The sequence below is a fragment of the Amphiura filiformis genome, chromosome 15 (assembly GCF_039555335.1).
Source record: "Amphiura filiformis chromosome 15, Afil_fr2py, whole genome shotgun sequence".
Lineage (NCBI taxonomy): Eukaryota > Metazoa > Echinodermata > Ophiuroidea > Amphilepidida > Amphiuridae > Amphiura > Amphiura filiformis.
In genome coordinates, this window is record NC_092642.1 from 50,365,163 (window position 1) to 50,391,546 (window position 26,384).

General features: G+C 38.0%; 1 protein-coding gene across 1 annotated transcript in view; it reads left to right on the forward strand.

The window, feature by feature from the left end:
- LOC140171787 (ethylmalonyl-CoA/methylmalonyl-CoA epimerase-like) overlaps positions 1-26,082 on the forward strand; it is a 90,433-nt gene extending 64,351 nt beyond the window's left edge. The window contains exon 5 of the mRNA XM_072195116.1: positions 25,424-26,082. Coding sequence (XP_072051217.1) covers positions 25,424-25,576 — 153 coding nt within the window. The 3' untranslated portion in view covers positions 25,577-26,082. The remainder of the gene's footprint in view (positions 1-25,423) is intronic.
- Positions 26,083-26,384: the final 302 nt, after the last annotated feature.

The window sequence follows — 26,384 nt, forward strand, 5'->3', positions numbered from 1 at the left end:
AAAAAATTGGACAAAGTGGTATGCAACATGAAGGGGCAAATCTTCTCGTTCTATTGGTGGCATCGTTCTATTCGTTCTATTGGTGGCATCGGTAGAGTTGTTTAGCGTGGCAACACTGGTGATATACCAGATTCAGGCGTGCTTGCCTTTATAATTCAGCAATTTTTGGATAAAAACAATGGTATACTGGGAAATTTAATGCGTTTCAATACATGATTTGTTCAACTTTGTGTATTTATACAGCACCCAAACCGGGACCCAAACCTGCTTCACAGATTTGGCGCGCAGGGCACTCTATCCTTTCTACCTCATTGGCCCATACTGAAGATAACACATTAGGAATGCTTGCTATCTACAGAAGATAGCACTGTAGTCATGTGACAGTATTACCCATACTGAAGATAACACATTAGGAATGCTTGCTATCTACAGAAGATAACACTGTAGTCATATGACAGTATTGCCCATACTGAAGATAACACATTAGGAATGCTTGCTATCTACAGAAGATAGCACTGTAGTCATGTGACAGTATTACCCATACTGAAGATAACACATTAGGAATGCTTGCTATCTACAGAAGATAGCACTGTAGTCATGTGACAGTATTGCCCATACTGAAGATAACACATTAGGAATGCTTGCTATCTACAGAAGATAGCACTGTAGTCATGTGACAGTATTACCCATACTGAAGATAACACATTAGGAATGCTTGCTATCTACAGAAGATAGCACTGTAGTCATGTGACAGTATTGCCCATACTGAAGATAACACATTAGGAATGCTTGCTATCTACAGAAGATAGCACTGTAGTCATGTGACAGTATTGCCCATACTGAAGATAACACATTAGGAATGCTTGCTATCTACAGAAGATAGCACTGTAGAACATACACCAATCCTGATCCTTTAGTTTGACATAATTGGCCGTAGTGTAGGCTATTCATATTTAAGTAATTAACAGGGGTGTGATTTTTCGGTTTCGGATTTTGGGATTAAACAAAATTCGGATTTTTTTCTTTTTGTCGCTTTTGGAGTGGCCCTGGACCAAGAGCTAAATGCTTAACAGAGATGTCACATTTCCGGAATTTTCAGTTTCCAGATATGAGAAAATCTCCAATTTTAAAATGAAAATTCCGTAGAACCTTGACTGGATGATTTATAGACACACTGTACTGTGCAAAAATGGTGATGCAATTTCTCATGTGTATGTGAATGATATGATACTGGAAGTATGTATTCACAGATAATAAATGTTTTTATACTATAAACATGATAAAGTGAAGTATTTTAACAGTTTCTCATTTTTGCATTTTACCCCATGAAATTGCATCTCCAGTGGTGCTCAAGTGTGTAAAACCCCCTGGCTTCGGGGGGCTTTGCCCCCTTGACCCCCACCCGGGCGTTGCCCCTGGACCCCACCAGGGGCCCTTAAAAGCGGGCCCCTGGACCCCCCGCCACAACAGGCGAGAGCTCCGCTCGCTGCGCTTCGCAATTTCATTGCCTTGGTTTTTTTTTTAAAGCACCAATCACACCCCTGAATTAAGTAGTGAACATAGTGTAACCATTCTATAAATGGGGTGTGTTAGGATAGCAAGCTGCTCTTTTAGATAAGCCCATTGAAATTTGCTGAGAACTTTTAACATGAAAAATATGTGAACTTATCAATGATGTGTGACATTACATCCAAGCTGATGCTTAAGACAATGTTGTTGAGAGCTTTTAATTAATCAAAAAAATATGGACACTATTGCATGGATGGTGACCCATCGTTACGCAACTAAATCTTGTTCAGTAAGAAATCGGCAAAACCTACTATCATATTAATAATATTTTAAAAATGCCTGTCATGGCACACTGGTAATTAGCTCAGTGCATGTTGATGAGAGAAGGAAAAACTAACGGAAGCTAATATTAGCATAACTAAATGAGGAATTATCAATAAAAGCAATGAAGACGAGCATTTGTCAATTTTTATTTTGAGTATAACAAGCATGGACATCCAAGTGTCACGCTAGCTACATGCACCAGCTGGGTCCCGCTGGTTGTCATTTGAAACAAAGCGTATACAACGTGTGGATGCAATCAGACATACAGCTATTTAATGGCACCCTTGTGCGTCATTAAGCGCTCTGGTAAAAATAAGAAACTACTATAGAGTCATAAGTAGATTGCTTGATTAACAGTTGGCTTTTGGTAAAACAATTTACTCCAAGAGACAAGATGCGTCGCCTCGCTCGAGATGCGTCGCCTCGGCTCGATTACAAACACACAGGCACACATGGTCAGTTAATTTATTATTCATAGAATTGATAGGTTTTTAAAAGAGACACTAGGATCCACAACATGCTCATCTATCAACGGCACAGTTCAGTCACCCTAATACATTTGTACATTCATTGAATGACCTTTGAAAATTTGGGTACTTAAACTCGTACTCTGCAACTTGAGGTCAAATTTTGCACTATGAGTGTTTAATTGAGGTTATTGAACTATGCCGTTGGGATGAGGCTGTTGTGGTTTATAGTTAGAGAGTGAAAATATGTTGTGTGTATGAGGTGGGAAAGAGATTTTAGTTGTTAAATGGTACAAGATTGATGTGTTTAATTATTAATGGCAATTAAATATGTGACAAAACCTATGGCATGTAACAATTAACTCAGGGTATTTACTGCTGTGTGCTCATGATATAATGGGCAATTTTGAGTGATGGCATATATTAAAATGCCGTTTGGATGAGCCAGACTTTTACTGTGAATTAAGTATGTCGTACAGAGGTCAAAGGTCAAATAATTGCTTTCATGAGTTGTTGAAATGTTAATAATATTATGAATATTATATTATTTCCCATTATAATATGAACGCATTTTTGCATGTAGTCTTTTTTATACATTTTGAGAGCGTACAGAGCGTAAACACAGAAGTGTAATTCTGATTGGCTGATTCAATTGTCTGACGATCATCACAACAAACTGATAATCTGATTGGCTGATTACGCTTCCAAGTGTTTGCTGTTGCAGAGCAACCCTCTTGAAGAGAACGCAAAGCTCTGCATATGTCACTCATTAACAAGGTGCTCATGTCAATCAGAGCAAAAGACTGCCATACTTTTCTGGAAGCTAGTATAATGGGATCTAATAATAATTCATAGCCAAATGGATAGGCCTACCAAATAACCCACACCCTCCCGGACCCGCCCACCACGGCACACACCCAATGGACAGATAGATGCACCCATGTACACCTACTGAAGATAACACATTAAGATTGCTGTCTACAGAAGATAGCAGATCATAGCACTATAGACATGTGACAGTATTGCCCATACTGAAGATAACACATTAGAAATGATTGCTATCTACAGAAGATAGCACTGTAGTCATGTGAAAGTATTATGCCTACTGAAGATAACACATTAAGATTGCTATCTACAGAAGATAGCACTTTGATAATGTTAAAGTGTTATGCCTGCTGAAGATAACACATTAAGATTGCTATATACAGAAGATAGCACTGTGATTATGTTAAAGTGTTATGCCTGCTGAAGATAACACATTAAGAATACTATCTACAGAAGATAGCACTGTAAGCATGTGAAAGTATTATGCCTACTGAAGATAACACATTAAGATTGCTATCTACAGAAGATAGCACTGTAGTCATGTGAAAGTAATATGCCTACTGAAGATAACACATTAAGATTGCTATCTACAGAAGATAGTACTGTAGTCCTGTGAAAGTATTTTGCCTACTGAAGATAACACATTAATATTGCTATCTACAGAAGATAGCACTGTGATTATGTTAAAGTGTTATGCCTGCTGAAGATAACACATTAAGAATACTATCTACAGAATATAGCACTGTAGTCATGTGAAAGTGTTATGTCTACAAAAGATAACACATTAAGATTGCTATCTACAGAAGATAGCACTGTAGTCATACTACATACTCCATAGCCAAATGGCAGACCTTCATTTCTAGAAACTGGTGGAGCTCTATTAATCACTCTCCCGACTTTATCGGGAGCTCAACAAGGATTTCAATTTACAATGTCCAGCATTTAAAATATGATATTTTCAAAAACCAGGAGCTTGATAAATAGCACTCCTGAAATGTTGTCAGGAGCTCTCCGAGGAGCTCCAGAGCTATAGAGCTCCTTAAAAACGAAAAACATATAACCCACACCCACCCACCCCTGCACAGTGCACACACCCAATGGACAGACAGATGCACGCTTGTACACCCCCACACACCTGTTTAACATATATGAACAAGTAAAATGATATAATATCATACACAACCCTTGACCTCAGATATGCTTTGAGGAACACATTTTGATTATAGCTGCATCTTTCGTTTCCTGTGGATAGGTCATCCTATTGTGAGAGAGGAAATAGCCTGCTCATATACAGAATAACTTCATCTCATAGAGAATGCTTTAAATAGGTCTAATTCTTTATCAACCTTGGCAGTGTTTTATATTTAATTTAGGAGTATTCAGATGGTAGGAATCTCTAGAGATTAAAAAAGGCTCAAGAAATATTGATTTCATAAATATGGTATAATTGCGGCACAAGGCCAACTAGTAATGCTCTTTCCCCTTGTAATACAGGATCTAATTTTGTCTTGTCAGTATCTCTGGAAGATACATTTTGACTTGTCTCACTCCACCTTGGAGTAAAATTGGGCTGTTCCATTTAAAATCCACACTTCCCCTGTGGAAGATTTAGCTAAAGTTTTCCACAGTATAAGTTTTGAATAGAATAGACAATTGGGTAACTTGTGGAAGATATCGGGAAAACCATAATACAGGGGGAGTATGGGTTTCAAAATGATTAACTTTTACCAATTACATTTGAAAAATGTACTCCCCCTGTGGAAGGTGTTTCCAAAATCTTCCACAGGGGAGTGTGGATTTCAACTGGAATAGCCCAACATGCTTGATTGATGCAAAGAACTATATTGAGGGGCTTGTATTGCATTATGTAACACAAAGTATATAAATAAATCTTTTGGACGTTCTTTATTATACAGCACAGATAGATGCAAGCAAAATACTATGAGTCTAGCATCTTTTTTATTTGGTACACTCGAGAGTGACTATCAATTCTCTTCAGTTAAATAACATCGTTTGAACACTTTCTATGCCTATTATTAAACTCAGCTGTAGAACTCAACTAGATAACAATAGAACATGATAGATACCCTGATGAAGAGGACGACCTTATATGGCCAAGTTGCTACGGCAACCACGATTGATGCATGGGATAGTAGAGTACGTTTGTCGTTTACCAGGTGGTAGTAGCAGAGGAAACCCTGAGGGCATATGGTCAGGGTACGAGAATAAGCGCTGCGATGGCACCAACAGACCGGCGAACGATGAGTTAAATCATCAGTGGGCTTTATCAGTTGACGCTACTAATTATAGTTTAATTGAGCCACACCCATATAGGTTGTAGAATAGATGGATGAGTGGGGATGGGAAGCGCAATATTTGTTATTAAGTGGTACTGCGGGAAGTTGAGATTTTAGGGTTTACTAGGCATGTTTGTGCATGAAATGGTTGGTTGGGAAAACCAAATGATGTGATGTATCTTAAAGGTGTATGACCAAAATTGATAGCCTCATCCCGGCTACACTTTAACCCATCAAAATGATGATTTTGATATCTCAAAATGATGATTTTGATATCTCAAAATGATGATTATGATATCTCAAAATGATGATTTTGATATCTCCAAATGATGATTTTGATATCTCCAAATGATGATTTTGATATCTCCAAATGATGATTTTGATATCTCCAAATGATGATTTTGATACCAGGTAAAAGCTCATATTTTTCTCATAACTCCAGTGAAATTTCAGGTGTGAAATTCGTTTAGGCAGTATGAACAAACATAGATTTTGGTGGCTACCACCCCAGAAGTTGTGTACATACTGTTCTATGAGCCACTGTGACACACATGGTTTGCTTCTAGAAACCAAACTGCTCAAGCAGTTGAACTCAAAACTTGGAATAAGAATGTTTGGGTGATAGATCTTAATATGAGGTAGAAAGCACCATGTGTCAGCACCATCTGGTCAGTGATGATTACCCACCTTTAAGAATCATTGCCCCAATGGGCTATTCCAGTTGAAATCCATACATCTCTTATGGAAGACATGACCTTAATCATGAGCTATCCAGTCAAATGGGGTATTAAAATTTGCAGAACTAAACTGGTTTTTTTGTTGTTGCTATTTCAGTTTTCAAATAGGATGCATAGAATTTGAGTTATTGTCTCGTAATAAAGGGGGTAAATACTTTTTGTGATGTGTTTAGTTCGATATAACAATAATAATAATAATAATAAAATGGCATTTATCCACATTTTCTGGATGATCGCAAGTTGACCTCAATGCTGAGTGTGAGAGATAACAGGCCCGGGCTGATCCCCTGCTCTTTACGAAAAGCCCTGCAACTTTTACACGTCCAGATATTCAGGCCTTGTCTTTTGAGGCGAGTGAGAGTGATCACTCACCAACACCCACCTAAAATGAAGCTGAGGAGAGCTTTTTATCACTTGCCTACATTTGGTGTAATTATAATACAATTGATTAAAATCACTCACCTACAGCTCACCTAGCAAGTTTTGAGGTACATATGACCACCATTTTATGTGACTCTCCTAACAGCATGCCATGCACCCACTGGGTCTGCAAGTTTAGGGCCACAATGAGTGGGATAGAGAAATGAGAAAGCTCATGATCTTCCAACCTTCCGACTGCTATAGCCTAGCGCACCAAACTGCACGACCACCCTCTACCTCTAAAAAGGGTTAAACCCATATAATTAGTTACACTAGCATCCAGTACTTGGACTTGCCTATCCTTCTTTGACAGGATAATTGATGTACTTGAATAAATAGGTTTGGATTGCTTCTGAAAGCATTAATTGAGCATATATATAACCAATTAAGCCTAATTTCCACCGGACCATCTGATGAGCGAATATGAAAAAAGTGGTACTATCCCTTTTTTCACAAGGCGAGCAATTTGCCAGCTTTGAAGACGGTCAAACTGCTCTTCCTCAATTTGGTTTTTGATGAGATGGTGACCAGTGTTAATATAGAGAGCTCAAACTTGTTTAGTAATTACTTGGTATTAATTATTCAATATTCATCTACAAGCCAGGACTGTGATAGTGTAAAATTAGAATACCGGTAGCTTAGTATAAATGACATATCAGGCTTCGTATTGATTATCATAGATGTAGTAATGGTTTAATTGGAGTTTAATTTAAACCAAGTAAGATGGGTAAATTGGATATAAAGTGGTAGTGATGAGTCATTGAGCTGACAAGTATGAGATGTAGATGAAGATAATTAATCCTATGTATTCAGCGTAATACCTTATTTATGATGACTTCTGCAGCCTACTCTGACTGTCATAACAAGAAATTCATGGTGAATTTTTTTCCTAAGGCCTGGTTCAGGTTTTTTTTTATCCAATGTGGAATACTTTCAAATAGCAGATAGACGAGGTTTGCTTGTTCTCTGTTGGCAAGGGGCAGTCTTCAGTGAGTGAATGGCTCTTTTCAGAGCCACCAAACCCTTTTACATTAGGAACAGTTTTCAGTGAACGGCTCTTTTAGCAGATAGGCGAGGTCTGCTTGTTCTCTGTTGTCAAGGGGCAGCCCTCAGTGAACGGCTCTTTTCAGAGCCATCAGTAGGCAAGGGGCGGCCTACATGTCTCATTCTTAGGTACTTTGTACTGAAGAAGTCAGAGCTACTCCTGACGAAAGCTTGACAGTTTTAAACTTGTCCGACATGCTGAATCGTGTTATATGGTCTCATATCATGCGGGTAAGAACCAATAAGATCGCAGAAACTTTCTCAAGTGTTTAAAATATTCATTAGATAAAAATTTCATGAAACAGACTGAATAGTGAATATTGGACGTTGTTTATGAAGTGTGAATCAGCCATAAGTAGGAGCTCTTCAATATGAAGATCCACAACCACTTCTCGTCTTGGAGTACTCAAGGCATATTTATAACGCCATACAGTGTGCTGTATAAATATATCAAAGAGCACAAGACCTTTTTAAGGTTTTAAAGACTGCCATGCTTGTGTGTCACTCTAGGGAGGGAACTTGCCTGTATGAAGGATCTAGTAAGTCCCAATTGGGCTCCTAAACAATTCCGTTGGCAACCGTTCATCCAGTAAGGTGATTGGCCTGCCTGATGGATGTTATAAGACCATGCACACTAGGTCAATTACAGGATGCAGCTATATCAATGTTGACCCATCGAACATGTTCATCTATCAGGGCACAGTTCTTTAACCCCAATACATTTGTACATTCATTGAATGACCTCAGAAAATTTGGGTACAAAAACTCATACTCTGCAACTTGAGGTCAAATTTTGCACTATGATTGTTTAATTGAGGTTATTGAACTATGCCATTGGGATGAGGCCATTGTGGTCCATAGTGATTCCTACCGGCCAACCATCGTCATATCTTACAAAATATGCTGTATGATTAGTATGTATGCATGACTCAGAACATGTAAGAATAAAATGGGTACACATGGGTATTAGTGTTACTTTGTGATCATACAATCATAGATGAAATCTATGAAATTACAAAAACCGCTTTGCTGTTTTTCAGAAATTATTCACACTGGTAATTATTATAATTAATTTTTAAACATAACCGTCATCATTGTGGAGTGGATTTATCCCTTGGCTAAAACGATACCCTAAACAGGTAAACGCACCTGTTTTCACACCAAACAGGGATTTTATTCCTTGCATCAAATTTCATACCCTAAATTTCATTTCCAGCGTATTAGCAATTGCAATTTTGCCACCTTTTTTCCCAATTTTTCATGTTTTTGACACCCTAAACACGATACGCAAGCGTATCGTGCCTAACGATGAAAAAACTACGCTTTTACGCGTTTTTATTATCGCGGATGGTGTACAGGCCACAATGGGAGTGACCCCCCTGGGTCAAAAATATGAATCAAATTCTGGACTCGCCAACGATTTTTAGTAACGTCGCGACCCGTTCACCGGGTCTTCATCAGACTGCGTAGAGACTTGACTGATGGTTTGATCACATGGTGGTAAACGGGGGGGTAGTAGTTTAACGGTGGGGTCCCAGTTGTGTTATAGCAGGAAATGGAGACCCGTTCTTATTGAGTGCTGGCTGCTTGGTTCTTTCTTGGATGACTTCTTTCACTCCCCTCTCAAACCACCTCTACTCCTTATCGAAGATTATGATGTTGTCAGCATTCCCGAGTTGGCATTGAATTGGTGGCCAGAGAGTTTTGAGTGGGTGAAGACTGTGGAGTCCTGGTTTTAATTGGAGCTTCCTCTCCAGTGCTGATTACCATGAGCAAACCATCAGTCAAGTCTCGATCTGCACAGTCTGATGAAGACCCGGTGATGGGTTGCAACGTTACTAAAAGTCGTTGGTGAGTCCAGAATTTTATTCATATTTTTGTCCATTTTATACTACTAGATGACTCAAAACATTCATAACCTTGTAATCAAGTAGGGATGTTATATGTGTCTCAAAGAGCCTGGATGTTTTCTATATTTTTGACAAGTCCAGTTGCCAGATGATTTTTTAATTACATGCATGAACTATGCAAAGTAAAGATTTCAGATACAATTAAAAGAGCTATGGTACTGAGGCATGGTACATGGGTAGAACACACACTATACTACAAAATTACGGTTGCGTTTTGGCAAATTTCAATTTGCATAATTAATTAGGGCCACTTATTAGAAAAGTTGATTAGGGCCCTAATTAATTATGGAAATTTGCCAAAGGCATCCATGGGTTTTATATCTTATTTTGTAGCCGATCTGAACATTTTACTTTGTATAATTCTTGCATATATAATTAGAAAATAAGGCCTACCTGACAACATTGCATAACAAAAATAAAAGAAATTTGTTGCCAACTTTTTGGTTTCGCGCCATTTTGACAGGCCATATTTTGGTAACCGAATATCCGATTAAAATAAAATTTTCAGTCTTGTAATCAGGAGAGAATGGACTCACATATTTCAAAAAAAAAAAAATCTATATCCAATAGCGTTACCTTAAAGCTAGCATTATAAGTGTCTCCTTAACTAATAACAAACGGTGCCCACTGGTATCTTGGAGGCATTGTCTTTTTTAAAGACATTTCTTGTTACCCATTTTTTTGGTCAAATATAAGACCCATTTCTATACAGAGGCCCAGATTTTGGACCATATTTAACACAAATTTCACAACTTCTCAAAATTTTTGTATGTATTGGGAAATTTGAAATTTGCTGATAATTTTGCCAATTTGCATTAAATTTGGCCAAAAAATTAGACTTTTGGTATAACAGTGGGTCCAAATTTCTTGAAAAGGTTGGAATATGGATGGGTCCACTTTGAAATTCTCAGCAGCACATCCCTCAAACTTGAGTACCCTGGGGTCACAAATACATTCCTAATAGTAATACCAATACTACCTGGTCACGGTATTGTCGGCAAAAATGACTAATATTCGAATAGGAGGCCCTATGTCACATGGGAAAACACGGTAAATCGTCCAAAAGCGACAATTTGCTGGAAATTGCGGGAAATGATGCTAAATTGTGATCAATCACTATGAATCGTGTTAAATTTTGATAAATCACAGCAAATTGAGGTAAATTTGACAAAATTGTTTCAAATTTTGATCAAACGGCTAAAGTCGCCAAAAATCACCATGAAATCTCCAAAGAAAGCTTAAAATCTGCAAAATGGATGGAAATCACTAAACTGCTGAAAATGATGCTAAATTGTGCTAAATTTTGATCAACCACAGCAAACTGAGGTAAATTTTACAAAATTGTTTCAAATCTTGACCAATCTGCAAAAATCGCCAACAAATTTGCTAAAAAAGCTTAAAATCCACAAATTGGCCATATATTTAGCAAAAATAATGTGCGATTTTCCCATGTGACATGTGGCCTAATAGGGAAGCAAATAGCAGGGCCAGACGCAATCAGTATGTTTGTTTAATAACCTATTTCAAATAATCCAATATTACCTTATAAAATGATTTCACATTTTCAGGTAGAATATTAATTCATTAACACCAACCACAGTGCTATGGAATGATCAATTCTAAAAATAGATTTCCCCAGTTTTCCTCTCCCTAATTGCATAAAATCAGAAGAACGTAATTTTTGCTCGAGGGAGAACAATTTTTCATTCATGAAATGAAAAAAAAAAATCAAGGAGTTTACATACAAGACGTCCAGAGGGCATTGTGTAGTTGGCTTGCAAACGATGGTATTTTTACTGTATATTTGATAGCGCTCAGCTGATCATAATTGATGTTGTATCGTGGTAAATTATCGCCAATGTACATGTATTAGTATTATCCCCGAAGACAAGCTTGAATTATTTATCAAACTGGGGGACTAGATGTGCCCTGTTGAGTTCACAGATTTGTATGGGTAGGGAATGGACTTCAGACTGTTGAGTATGTTATTCAGAAGTATTCATTTATCAGGGGTCCTAAGGATAGCACCCCTAATCCCGGGCCCCTAATACTCTCTAAATGTAAAAGAGTGAATTTCCACTCTTTCAAGGAGTTGAATGAAGAAAAACCCGTTTTTTAGTGGAAAACACTCTAAAATGAAAGAAAGTACATTTTCTTTAGGCAATATTCACTCTTTTGAGAGCATACAGACTACTTTTTTTCAATCCTTTTAGAGTGAAATGTTTCCACTCAAAAAGGGGTTGTCCTCCATTTCATTCTCTCACTCTTTTTTTCCACTCTTTCCACTCAATCCCCTTGTTTTGTTCGTCATATGATGTCTCTTTTTTTGTGACAGAAAAGCTCATTTTTATTGGCAAAATGTGCAAGGACAACTAAATACTTGAGTAATCTTTGTTCAAAAAAGGGGACTTTGAGACCCATCTTCCCAGTCAACATGGTATCACTGCCTTACATGAATGCATGTGTAGCTTTGTGAATAGGTAGGGAATGGACTTCAGACTGTTGAGAATGTTATTCAAAAGTATTCATTTATCAGGGGTCCTAAAGATAGCACCCTTAATAGGTATGGTAGGTTAGAGACCCCTTAATTTTGAATTTTTTAGGACATTATGATGCCCCTTTTTTATGACAGAAAAGCTCATTTTTATTGGCAAAATGTGCAAGGACACTTAAATGGGCTATTCCATTTGAAATCCACACTACCCATGTGGAAGATTTTGGAAATATCTTCCACAAGGGGAGTATGAATTTTAAATGGAATTAGCACATAAGGCAGCTCCATTTGAATTTCATACACCCTCTGAGAAAGATTCAACATGAATCTTCCACAGAGGGAGGGTGAGTTTCAAATGGAGGTGCCTTCCATTTAAAATTCATACTCCCCCTGTGGAACATATTTCCAAAATCTTCCACATGGGTAGTGTGAATTTCAAATAGAATAGCCATTTGAGTAATCTTCTTTCAAAAAAAGGAGCACATTGAGACTCTTCTTCCCAGTCCACATGGTATCACTGCCTTGCACATATCTTTGTGACATTGTTGATAATAGTCTACTGGGTCTGAGTTTAGAACCAATTTCATTTCATGTTCATGTAGGGTGGAGTAAGGGACCTGGGGTTATGCATGAATGGGTTCAAGCCCATCCAAACCCATGGGCATCAATTCTGGGAGGCCATGGAGATCTGTTCCCCTCTCCACTTTTTGGAAAAACTAGCAATTATTTGTTCTTTTCAGCCACTTTTTGACAATTTAGGCCAAATATCCCCTCACACTTTTCAAGACAGATTAATGCCTCTGTCCCAACCCAAGCACGCCCTCCTTGTCTTTGTAAACCATTTATCAGTGACATTGTGGCCCTGTAAGTATTCAGCTTCATGTGCAGGGAGAGGCCTTGAGCCCCATCCTCTTCCCTGCTGGAGGGCCCATCAAAATATGTCAGTTTATTTAGATGTCTGCTGTGGAAAAGTTTCCTTTTTCTCCCTTTTGGAGCAGTGATGTACAAGCAAAGTTTCCAGGGATGGGTAAAATTCCTTTGCAACCATTTGTAATTTTACTTTTGAGCCCCCTGGTACACCTTTGGTATCCCCTCAAAACATAAATCTGATTATGCCACTGTAAATATGGCTTTGGAGTTACCCCTTTCCATGAGTGGTCATGCCAGTGGAGGCTTTCCATGAGTGGTCATGTTTGATTAAGTTTTTTTCTTAATAAATTGTGACACAATCTGGTCCATGGGGGCCAAAGGCGGCAAATTTGAAACTTAGATAAGGGTCAAAATATGAGGTAAAAACAATAAAATACATAAGAAAATAGACATCAAAAAACTTCATAACTTAAGACCCATGTATGCTAGACCTTTGGTGTTTTCAGTATAAAATGATAAACTAGTAGTACTATAGTATGTAGAATATAATAATTACAGTAACTCAATTTTCAAAATGCCTCCTTTGGCCCCCATGGACCAGATCATGTCACAATTTGTATTATAATTATTCTAAACTTAATTTAATTAAACCATTGATAATTCCTAAGTAATAATTATGAAATTAAGGTGGTGATTCCCCCGGGTGATTCCATTTGGAAATAAAATTGCTCTGCATTTATGGAGAAAAAAACCCCCATAATATGAGGTAACTTTGGAAATTCAATTCAATTTCAGATGCTTCCAACCATAGCAAAAAAAAAATCTTGTAACCTATAAAAAGGACTATAGCCAATGTCAGCCATACTATCTAACTTTTCCATGGACAGCAGCACAAATTGTATAAAACCATGGACACTCAACAGGCTGTGAACTGATGACCCGTGAAGATCACTAGACTTGATCAGTCCAATGTTTTTGTGTATTATAATTGACAACAATTTTAGAGAAAAAAAAGTAGGAAAGGTCAACTGAAATAATAGTTTTCTATAGCAGTGTACAGTTGTTGATCACTTCTTTTTTTAATGTGTGGAAATGTACAGCGATGATGGTGGAAAATTACATGAAAATTTAGGTCAAATTATGGATGAAATTGTCAGGATTTTCTTAAGGAAGATCTTAGCTATGCTTTCAAGTGCTACTCCAAATTTAACAGGGCTCAAATAACTGCAGCATATTTATCGTAGGTGCAGACCTGCCAAGCCATTGGGTAAAATGCCCCTCCCCCACCACCACAACATTTAAGTTCCACTAAAAGGAAGTGCCACACCCCCAATAAATCCTGGCTATGAGCCTGCTCAGTAAGGTATAATGTGTATACAAAATGCAAACTTCTATTGCAGGCTGGTTCTCAACCACTTTTGGAACACCACCCATTTCTTGAAAGTCAGGGCCACTCTTAGCCCATGACAATGTGTTGCAGGTGCCAACTGAATGCAAGAATGTGACAATTGACCAACTTAAATTCCCCAAGTCATTTTACCACCCCACTGGGCCACTGGTCATTGAACAGGGGGTATCATGCATGACCATAAATATAATGTAAAAGGGTCTTTTTTGTGATCAGGCACTGTACGAACAAACATATCGTGAATAGGGTATCTAAAACAAGCAAATTTAAGCAAAAGGATATATCTTGCACAACAAATTTAGTTTAGGGTCTTTTGAAAAAATGAAGCATGACATAAATGTTCTGGCCATTTTGAATTGGTGTTTCTCCAGTTGTTATGAAGGGTTTATGGTCAAGAAAATGAATGATTTACTTCTAGAGGGGATATGCCAATACTTTTCTAGGGCCCAGTTAAGGGCAGGAAATTGCACTTGTCATACTTGTTTAGGGTGCATTTTTAGCCCCCGCAAATATTTGTTTAGGGTGATTTTTGAGACTTCATGACGTACCCCTTTATTGCCAGTTGCCTGCTAATCCACATATTTTGAGCTGGCAACTTAGAATAGGGTACCAATGATCTGTGTTGTGGAACTCTACTATAGTTCTTAATCAATCCTCATCCCCTGTTATAGTTCTTAATCAATCCTCATCCCCTGCTATAGTTCTTAATCAATCCTCATCCCCTGCTATAGTTCTTAATCAATCCTCATCCCCTGCTATAATTCTTAATCAATCCTCATCCCCTGCTATAGTTCTTAATCAATCCTCATCCCCTGCTATAGTTCTTAATCAATCCTCATCCCCTGCTATAGTTCTTAATCAATCCTCATCCCCTGCTATAGTTCCTAATCAATCCTCATCCCCTGCTATAGTTCTTAATCAATCCTCATCCCCTGCTATAGTTCTTAATCAATCCTCATCCCCTGCTATAGTTCTTAATCAAAACCCATCCCCTGCTATAGTTCTTTATCAATCCTCATCCCCTGCTATAGTTCTTAATCAATCCTCATCCCCTGCTATAGTTCTTAATCAATCCTCATCCCCTGCTATAGTTCCTAATCAATCCTCATCCCCTGCTATAGTTCTTAATCAATCCTCATCCCCTGCTATAGTTCCTAATCAATCCTCATCCCCTGCTATAGTTCTTAATCAATCCTCATCCCCTGCTATAGTTCCTAATCAATCCTCATCCCCTGCTATAGTTCTTAATCAATCCTCATCCCCTGCTATAGTTCTTAATCAATCCTCATCCCCTGCTATAGTTCCTAATCAATCCTCATCCCCTGCTATAGTTCCTAATCAATCCTCATCCCCTGCTATAGTTCTTAATCAATCCTCATCCCCTGCTATAATTCTTAATCAATCCTCATCCCCTGCTATAGTTCTTAATCAATCCTCATCCCCTGCTATAGTTCCTAATCAATCCTCATCCCCTGCTATAGTTCCTAATCAATCCTCATCCCCTGCTATAGTTCTTAATCAATCCTCATCCCCTGCTATAGTTCTTAATCAATCCTCATCCCCTGCTATAGTTCCTAATCAATCCTCATCCCCTGCTATAGTTCCTAATCAATCCTCATCCCCTGCTATAGTTCTTAATCAATCCTCATCCCCTGCTATAGTTCCTAATCAATCCTCATCCCCTGCTATAGTTCCTAATCAATCCTCATCCCCTGCTATAGTTCTTAATCAATCCTCATCCCCTGCTATAGTTCCTAATCAATCCTCATCCCCTGCTATAGTTCCTAATCAATCCTCATCCCCTGCTATAGTTCTTAATCAATCCTCATCCCCTGCTATAGTTCTTAATCAATCCTCATCCCCTGCTATAGTTCTTTATCAATCCTCATCCCCTGCTATAGTTCCTAATCAATCCTCATCCCCTGCTATAGTTCTTAATCAATCCTCATCCCCTGCTATAGTTCTTAATCAATCCTCATCCCCTGCTATAGTTCTTAATCAATCCTCATCCCCTGCTATAGTTCTTAATCAATCCTCATCCCCTGCTATAGTTCTTAATCAATCCTCATCCCCTGCTATAGTTCCTAATCAATCCTCATCCCCTGCTATAGTTCTTAATCAATCCTCATCCCCTGCTATAGTTCTTAATCAATCCTCATCCCCTGCTATAGTTCTTAATCAATCCTCATCCCCTGCTATAGTTCCTAATCAATCCTCATCCCCTGCTATAGTTCTTAATCAATCCTCGTCCCCTGCTATAGTTCCTAATCAATCCTCATCCCCTGCTATAGTTCCTAATCAATCCTCATCCCCTGCTATAGTTCTTAATCAAAACCCATCCCCTGCTATAGTTCCTAATCAATCCTCATCCCCTGCTATAGTTCCTAATCAATCCTCATCCCCTGCTATAGTTCCTAATCAATCCTCATCCCCTGCTATAGTTCTTAATCAATCCTCATCCCCTGCTATAGTTCCTAATCAATCCTCATCCCCTGCTATAGTTCTTAATCAAAACCCATCCCCTGCTATAGTTCTTAATCAATCCTCATCCCCTGCTATAGTTCCTAATCAATCCTCATCCCCTGCTATAGTATACAAATATTGACTGCTATGAGGGCATGGTTAAAATTATAGGCCCAAGGTGATCTCAAAACCATGACTATGCCCGAGGCGTATAGCCGAGGGCATAGTCACGGTTTTGAGATCACCAAGGCCTATAATTTTAACCATGCCCAATAAAAAAGCAGTCAATATTTGTTTTCTATACCAAATCTTAAGATTCTTGTCATCTGTTTGGTTAAAAGCATCGATTTTGGGAAGAGAAATTAATAGTTTCAATGCGAACGGCACACAGATTACAATCTGCGATTTCTGCATAATTATAGCGCGTGAAAACATTAACGCGTCGTAATATCATTTTACGCTGGGAAAAGCGCGCAGCTTGATCGTGACGCATTGCGTGACCGGTCCATAGTTCATTTCCATGGACTGGTCCATAGTTCATTTTGCGGGCATAGTTAATTCAATGACTGCACTTTCAACCAATCAGATGACTGGAATCTATATATGAGGTATATAATTCCTAATCAATCCTCATCCCCTGCTATAGTTCTTAATCAATCCTCATCCCCTGCTATAGTTCCTAATCAATCCTCATCCCCTGCTATAGTTCTTAATCAAAACCCATCCCCAGCTCTAGTTCTTAATTAAGGCTCAGCCCTGCATAGTTCTTAATTTTTGTAATTTATAGAATTGGTAATATTTTGTAATGCTGAAAACTCTATAGTAACATATTTAGTTGTGAAGATAGTATGCATTCTACTAGACTACCCTGTAGTCCACTTGCCCACTTGTGCATACTCTGGATATTGTATTTAAGCTTAAAACTCTGATTTAATTAATGTGTGCACAATTGATAGATTTTCACATCTGATCTTTTCAGTCACCCTACTCCCTCTCTTTGTTAGCTTCCCAAGTAGACTACTGACTTTGCCTTGCGGTTAAGATTTTTAACACAGGGTTCTATGGAGAGTTAGGCCAATTTCTGGCCTAACTAAAATTGGCCATGATGTAATGCATCTTTAAATGGATCTGCCTTGTGATTGGTCGCCCATATCTCGCTATGGTTTAAATCTTCTGGGCACGCGCCTTTACCATTAACTACACCGTACACAACTGTCTGTGATATTTGCGGTGCTTTTGTGTTGACGCGAAAGTTAATCTCTCATCAAACATCTAGCGCGTCTTGTACTATACATGCTAGTACTTGTGGTTAATGGACTGATAAACAAGTATGCTTGACAGTGTGTTTTTAGAGAGCAAAGTCCAGGGGGTAAAGTTCTGCTTACAATTCAAAGTCCATAGTCAAATTTTTGGGGTTCAGTATTAAAGTGAGCCATTATAATTATGCAAGATAATGTTGCATTCAATTACTTTTATTGTCACTAATCATCTGATATTTTTAACTCTTTATGACCATTTTACTATTGAATACTTTAATTTTAATAAACATCGGTATAATTTTGAGTTCAACGAAATGGGTTCATCATGACTAATAATAACATATTTTTAAATAAAATTCGACTATGGCATAGTCTAGCATTCTACAGGCTGTATCAAAATGATTGATACCCATCAGTTTTTGGTGTTTATTGGCAAGCCTGCTTCTTCAATATGCAAACATTGGATCTTCTTGAAATGCCCAGGATTTATAGTATTATAAACATAATACAATATTCATCTATAAATAAGGTAGCTCCAATGTTTCATTTTGATGTGACAGTGTTGTCCATAATGACTGGAAGGCAGCTGATGGGTACCAATCTTTTTGATACAGTCCGTATACCCATTTTGTCCTGTGCATGGATTGTCCCTCATGGTAGATTTGCTACTTGGAATGAATGTACCAAAAACAGACTACATCCCTATAAAATACCAAAGTGTTTGGTCAACGTAATTTCATTCAAATATTTCAGTCTTCTGTGACTGATTATATTTCCTGATTACGATCTCCCACTTTCCCCATTTTAAACAGCTAGCCCCAACCCCACCTTTGAACACACAATGACTTCTGGGTCATAATAATTAGCCAATTGTGACAAAAAAGGGATAAAGGAGAGGTCAAGGGGTCAAACTATTCAAAACTTTATAGCCAAGGAAATCATTGCTTAGTTACCATGGTAACTCAATCAGTTTTGGTGATTTGAATTTCTGCTATTTTGGTGGTTTTGACAAATTCAAATTGAATTGATCAGGTATGAGTAATTTTATGGCACTGGAGTATGGAGTAATTTCTAGGGTCTATGGAGTCATTGAGACCATATACTTAGGCATTAGTCATGGTTGGTTATGCTTATGATTTTTTTTTAATTTCAAAAACAAATTAAAAATGTATATACACCCCTATACACGCACACCCCAACACACACATCCACCCCCATACATAATTGTAAAGGCCTGTTTTCCAACTAAAGGCCCTTTAAATCTGTGCCACCGCTTGATATATCCGTCTTTGGGAAAGGAAATCTACTTTTTGTACTGGTGCGGGTGGGTGTGGGGTGTGTTTGCTTGTGCATTTGTAAACACCCCACCCCCACCCACCTGGATATACACCCCTACGCATGGACATACACAAACTGTGGACTGTTTGAGACCTGACCTTATACTGGCAAATAATATGCTGGTGGGGAAAAGAACCCGAGAACTTCTGCAGTTTGTGTATGTCCATGCTTAGCGGAGTATATCCAGGTGTGGGGGTGGGGTGTGTGTGTGTGTATGGGGGTGGGGTGCTTACAAATGCGCAAGAAAACACACCCCACACCCCGGGCCACACTCCCTCCCACCTGCACAAAAAGTAGATTTTCTTTCTCAAAGAAGGAAATAGGCCTATGCCTCTTTAGAGGCCACCAACCTGTTTGACTTGTAGTCTGCCCCTAGGACTGCACTAGGCAGTGCTGCTCCGTGGAACTTCATGATGGTCCTCTACTCCTGGATTCCCACTAGAGGGTGCTGCCCATCATGATCGATCATATTGATTTTACCACCCCTAACATTTCCCCTAGCTCAAACAAGTGGCTGGTTTATGAAAATTCATATCTCTGCAAGTAAGTTTGCAAACATTTTGCAAATTAAATATATATGCTATGTCTTTTAATAATATGCAGTAAAACAAGCAATTATGCAGGCACAGGATTTTTAAATTGTGTTTTAGCCTGCTTTTTTTCATTTAAATTTTTTTTGACCTGTAAAAGGACCCCCGGAAGCTCTGGCGTTTTAAAAGGCCAAGGAATCCAATTTTGAGGGGGCAAATTTTGATAGTTTTGCATAATCTCAGAGATTTTTCCTTCCACGGGACCTTCCAATTTCCCCCGAATGACCAACAGAAGTTGGGGGGATGTGCCCCCCTGCCCCCCTTTGCACACGCCACTGGGCTGAGCACTAGAATTACTGCTGTGCACAGGTTTGAGAGACAAACCTTTTTGGGGCCTTTACTTACTATAATATGTGACTTCAAATAATGTATTCATTTTGTTAGTCCATCAGTCAAATTTGACATGAAATAATCTACATATTTCCATGAAAATATTCCAAAAAACACAAGGAAGTGAAAACGAAAATTTGCAAATCAGTGACTGTACAATTTTGTCTGTTATTCAAGATATTTTTCCTATTTATTGAATTGAATGATTGGTGGGTATTCAGTTATAATATGACTGCAAATCCATGCAGATAGAGTGGAAATTCCCCTTTCTTTGCCAAACGACCCTGAAATCAAATGTTTGAACTTAGGTTTTTTGGGAGTGGGCTATGAAAATTTTTAGTTATACCACTTTTCTTATAAATGAGCAAGTTCTTAAACCAAATGATTTCTTCTTTTGGCAAATTTATCAGGATCATTCATAATCGTAATTCATTACTTTAAGGGTAGACGAGCCTGATATTGATAATCGAAGCAACCAAAAAATTTGATTTTTATTATTCTAAATAAGTATTATTGAAAAATAACACTTCGATGTTTTGCAAAAGTTCATTCTAAAAATCATACACTTTGAAATCTTGTTTGATTTATTGTTGTTAATGAGTTATGTACATTTTACACAAGTGTTGTTGTCATGTCAGCCCTCTTTACAACATAACTCAAGAACCACAGGACTTACAAAAGTATATCTGTGATATTTGAATTCTTCTACATGCTTGCTATGAAATGATCGATGCAATTTTTGCCAAAGCTCACTACCATTCACAAGATGCTAGAACTCTTTGCAGATGATGCAATGTTATAATTTGTCTTTCTTGAATTTGGATAGTTTCCTATTTTGTGATATTTTTTACATGCATTCCATGTATTTTTTATTCACAATTCTCTATAACTGTGACCTTTGTAATTTGCCCTGAACATGTAATCACCTGTTAATAATTTTATGGTAACAGTAATTTTCTTGTAATTATATTTTCGTAAACTTGATATACATATATATAGACAAGTCGCATATGTAACCCAGAGAAAATCCCCTTACTAAATCAATCTTGCTTACGAACCATTGTCGATATAGTACGACACAGCCCAACGAATGACCATAGTCATGCTGCGCTGAACAGGGAATCACTGATGCGTAACAATATAAAACCAAACAGGCTAGCCTTGACTCTGGATTTCATTTGAATCGAGGAGTAACTTCAAATCTTCCCAGCATGCATTGCAGGTGTATACATTCTTCATCGCTATTTTGTGCAGTCTTTGCCAGAAGTAATATATAGCATTGTTATATATAGTGGACATTAGAATTATACAAATACAACATGTTTGAGGGAAGTAAAACTACAGGTCCCAAGGTGTTGGATGATTAGAGGCAAACCTCAAAATAAGCAGATCTGGACCAGGAGCCACACATTTGGAAAAAGCAGCTCCTGGGTCCTGTTATTATCTAGTGAACCCAGGAGCCATTTTTAAAAAGCTAAGAGTCATTTCAATTTCAATTGTACACATTAAATACAAAACCTGCTTTAACTTACTACCAGGCTCTATTTTGACAAAAATGTAGAGCCTAAAATATGATTTTGTTGTGAACCAGGAGCCAAAATGTTATGACCATTGGGTAAATGGCTCCTGGGTGCCTGGTTATTTTGAAGCTTGATTAGAGGGAAGTAGTCAAATCATCCAACACTGAGGACCGGTAGTTTTGAATAATTCCTCAAAATGAAACATGTTGTATTTATTTTACTATACCTCACACACCGACACCGCCTGGCTAATAATTATTTGGTGGAGCAGAGACACTAAAATGAATACACGGGATCGATACACGTGAATTGCTATGCACGATTTTGACAAAAATCTTCGAATACTGGGTTAGAAATTGATGAATATCTCCCAAAATGAATTTTTCAAGAAACCAGATGTGGTCTCATACACTTGAAAATATGTGTTGAACAGATATGATAGTCGCTAGAATGCGCTTTGAAAATTGGCCGTGCGCTTTGAACTCAAAATCTGACAATTTTATATTGCGTTGGTCCTGTATGGACTTATTGGACTACAGCGTGTAGTACAGCGGCACTCACTGTAGGCAGTATAAAAGTCGATGACCATTGACCTCAATGGGGTATACAAGCTTATTCACGCACAACCAAGATCGATTACCAGGCTATTGTGAGTAGCCTTAGTTATGTCCCTCGACTAATTATTAGTTTTAAAGAGCTTTAAAGGTTTGAACCAAATGGCTAATCGTGGCTGTGGATTCAACCTACCATGGCGATTCCTGCCATGAAGATATAGGGTCGGTGACACTGTGCCTCATAAATGTTCCACTATCACAGTAAAAATGTAAACAAAAGTCAAAAATCAAAATGTAAAAAAAGTCAGCGTGCGGGTATGGTCAATAAACTTAATATTTTGCTTTCCTGATTTTATTGGAGGATTGGAGTTCAATTAATTCAGATTTATATTAGGGCCTATTCTAATTTTTTTCTTTTTATTACCCCATAACATTTTGTTTCATAAAACATCAAATTTGTGTGTTGTTATCCATTGGTAATCTCGGCAAAATAACATTTCCATGATAAACGCATCTGCATAATTGCTGTTGTGTAAAATATAAAAGTTGATACAAAATTTTCATAAATTTTGCAAAATTTTAAACATTTTTGTAAAATTTGAAGAAAAGTTTGAAGAAAAATAATGAAAAAACGGGGTCATTCATTGAGAGATTATTAGAAATTTCCCCAAATTTTTTGAAAAATAAGGGATCTTTTGGTGACAGGAAAACAAAAATGGTGGTCATTGGGTGAGAGGGAGTTCAGTAAAACAAAAAAGGGGGTCATTGGGTGAGAGGGAGTTGAAAAGTGGGGGTCACCTATTTTTAGTGAGTGCCCCCCCCCCCCGGGTATTAGGGGTGTGGAAGGTTTTGTTGAAGGGTGCTGTTATTGATTTGGATGTCCAAGGTCTTTGGTGACCAACCTATTGCCATGGATTTTGACAATACCGATTTTGCATGCTACATTTTAGCACGCTTGAATTGGATTCCCTAGGCATGATGGGACTTGTGAATGCTTCCCCTGGAAACTGGTAGCAATGAATATTCCCAGTACCGTGCTATTATTTGCAGCGTTACAGTGGTTGTCCACGGACAAAAGGCGATCAAATGTATTTACAGGGCATGGGAGGATCAGAACAAACTAAGTGACCACAAAAATAACAGGGTTGATATAACAAGCAATGAACCTTAAAAAAATGGATATTTGAACACTTTTGCATTTAATATTACGTGTCAGTTGATATACCTAACAGAGTTAGTGTACGAGTCAGTTGATATACCTAACAGAATATGTATTTTTGAATTTGCATGTATGTAATTAAGCTCAGTATCTGGTGAAGTACAATGACACAGTTAGTCGTAACTGATGAGGGATTAAATGAAAAAAAAAGAAAATGTCAGTAACATTTCTGGTATTCCAAATCGCTACAAAAACATGCTGAAGTCTTTAAAGATATATACAAAAGTGGTAGAATGCTTAAAGATGCTTGGTCAGGTTGGCAGCCTCATGCTCCACTTTACCTCATCAAAATTAAGATGAAAGCTCATATTTTTCTCATGACCTCAGTGAAATTGTAGGCCTGGAATATGTTTCGTTTAATCAGTTCGAACAAATTACATGGTATTTTGGTGGTTACCACCCGGAATATGTACTAGTTCTATGGACCGCTAGGATACACATGCTTCTAGACTTTTAGAATCCAAATTGCAAGAGCAATCCTGGGGAGCAATGAACTCAAAACATGGAATAAGAATGTTTGGGTGTTGTGCCCCAATTATAGGTTAATGAATGCGTCTTACTTGTTGAGAGTGAAATTGTACAAAATAATGCACACGTACTGAGATGTTGATGCGTCTAATGCACAAGCCCCGAAGGGGGGAGTCGGGGGAGTGCATTAGATGTGGCAACATCTCAGTACAAGTGCATTATTTCTCGAGCAACAAGTAATGCGCATTTATTAACCTATTTCATACACAAGAAAAAACCCTGTGATTTTGCTAATTTTATAACAAAATTGTCACTAAAAATGTTGGAAAATGCAAGCAAATATAAATGCATCAACCCGCAAGGAGAATGGATCAATCCTATGTGATACGAACGTGTGCGAAAGCACTGCGCGGAGTGCTCGCCCATGCGAAATTATATAATATTAATGCACTCCGCATATTTTTCTAACAGCTTTTCTGATTGGCTATGTGGTTCTAACAGCTTTTCTGATTGGCTATGTGGTTGTAAGAGTGTATGAATGCGTGGTAGAAAACACAATGTGTTGCATTGGGACCACAATCTAGTCACACACCTTTAATTAAGTTTTTAAGTTTGCATGTGAAAATTAAGGCATTACATGTGTTTTAATGGTGTTTGAGGCTCACACACTCTGCAGGTAATGGGAGGTAATGCCGTTGAATTGTTGTTTAGTGGAATAAAGCACACATACTGTAAAGAATATTATGATATGATGTTACATTACATGTTCATTGTTAGGTGCAGACATACATCATTTGAAATATGATATTTAATTAGTATTACTGCAGCACTTAGAATATAATGGCTAAGATCTAGGAATTTGATGGAATAATTAGAACTCAATGTTTTTCGCCCTTTGCATAGATCCGCCATCTTGTTACCAAAACAAGGTTCTCCCTGCAACCGCATGCGCAAAATGTGCATTTTTGTTTATCACGCCTTTTTAGCAACTCGCCAGAAGGCTTTTGCAAATGTATATGGTAATTAAAGCATGCGTTTGACAGAAGTACGCACACACAGCACGCACATTACGGGTAGAACTTCGTTTTGAGATGACCGTGCGATCGGCGAATAATGTGGAAGAATTTTGCTTCTGATTTTGTACTCCGGAAGAAAATTTTATTTGAAAATGATGCAGTATGCATACTGTAAAAACTTGATAGTTAGCATATGCGCTTACTATCAAGCACTTTTGAAAACATGAAATTGTACCATAGTCCGGCCCTTTACCAACTGGGCTCGATAGTATGCACATATGCTAACTATCAAGTTTTTACGGTATTCTAAAGCTATTCCAATCTAACCTCCCCCCACCCTGTTTTTATTTTCTGACTGCAGGTTGACAGCATCACTGAAGCCTTAAAGACATTGAGTGCCAACAACATTCAGGCCATAGACCCCGAACCTAAGATAGGAGCACATGGCAAACCGGTAGTATTTCTGCATCCCAAAGACTGTGGAGGTGTTCTAACAGAACTTGAGCAAGCTTAGATCAAAAGATGCTTGAAGAAAGTGATTTGGATTAACAAAGGGCTTAATGGGTATGGACGAAGTCCTTGCTCAATTTGAAGAAGCGTATAGACTGAAATAGCCCATCTTGGCTCCTTTGTGGCATTGATAAATTTGCTTTTAACATGTTTAAGGGTATACGATGTATTGTTGGTCGAAGCAGCAGAAAAAAATGTAGTTCACAGCATCTTGCAAATGGTAGTGAGCTTTAGCAAAAATTGCATTGTATATGATTTGTAGAATGAACTTTTGCAAAACACCAAAGTGTTATTTTTCAATAATATATTGATTCAGATAATGAAAATCGACTTTTGTGGCTGCTTCGACCAACAATACCTCGTATACCCTTAAAGTATTTATGATCTTATATCATATTTGTACACAGATTTTGAGAAGGAGAACCAGGGGACTCCCTATGGCGCAACATACAATCACGCCATCAACTGTGGGGAGAAAATTGGGGGTATTTGGGTCCTTGCTGACATTGTGTGGATAGAGAGTTCCCGTGTTTTCAAGCGGAACGGACTACAATAGTGTTTATAACGTGATCCGCACCGCCGTATTCCTCATTCCTTTGATTTGGTCAATGACCCTATTGGTGCTACATTCTACAAAATAACATTTGCTAATTATTGCGCGAGTGTTGGTATTCTGAAAATTGTAAACGGAGTTTAGGTTTCCCTCCAAGATGGCGGGTAACCCAAAACACGGGAACTCTCTATTCTGCGTCTCATCTTTAGCGTCTTGCAATAGACGTGTTTCACTATGAAACGTGTCATGCCTGTATCAA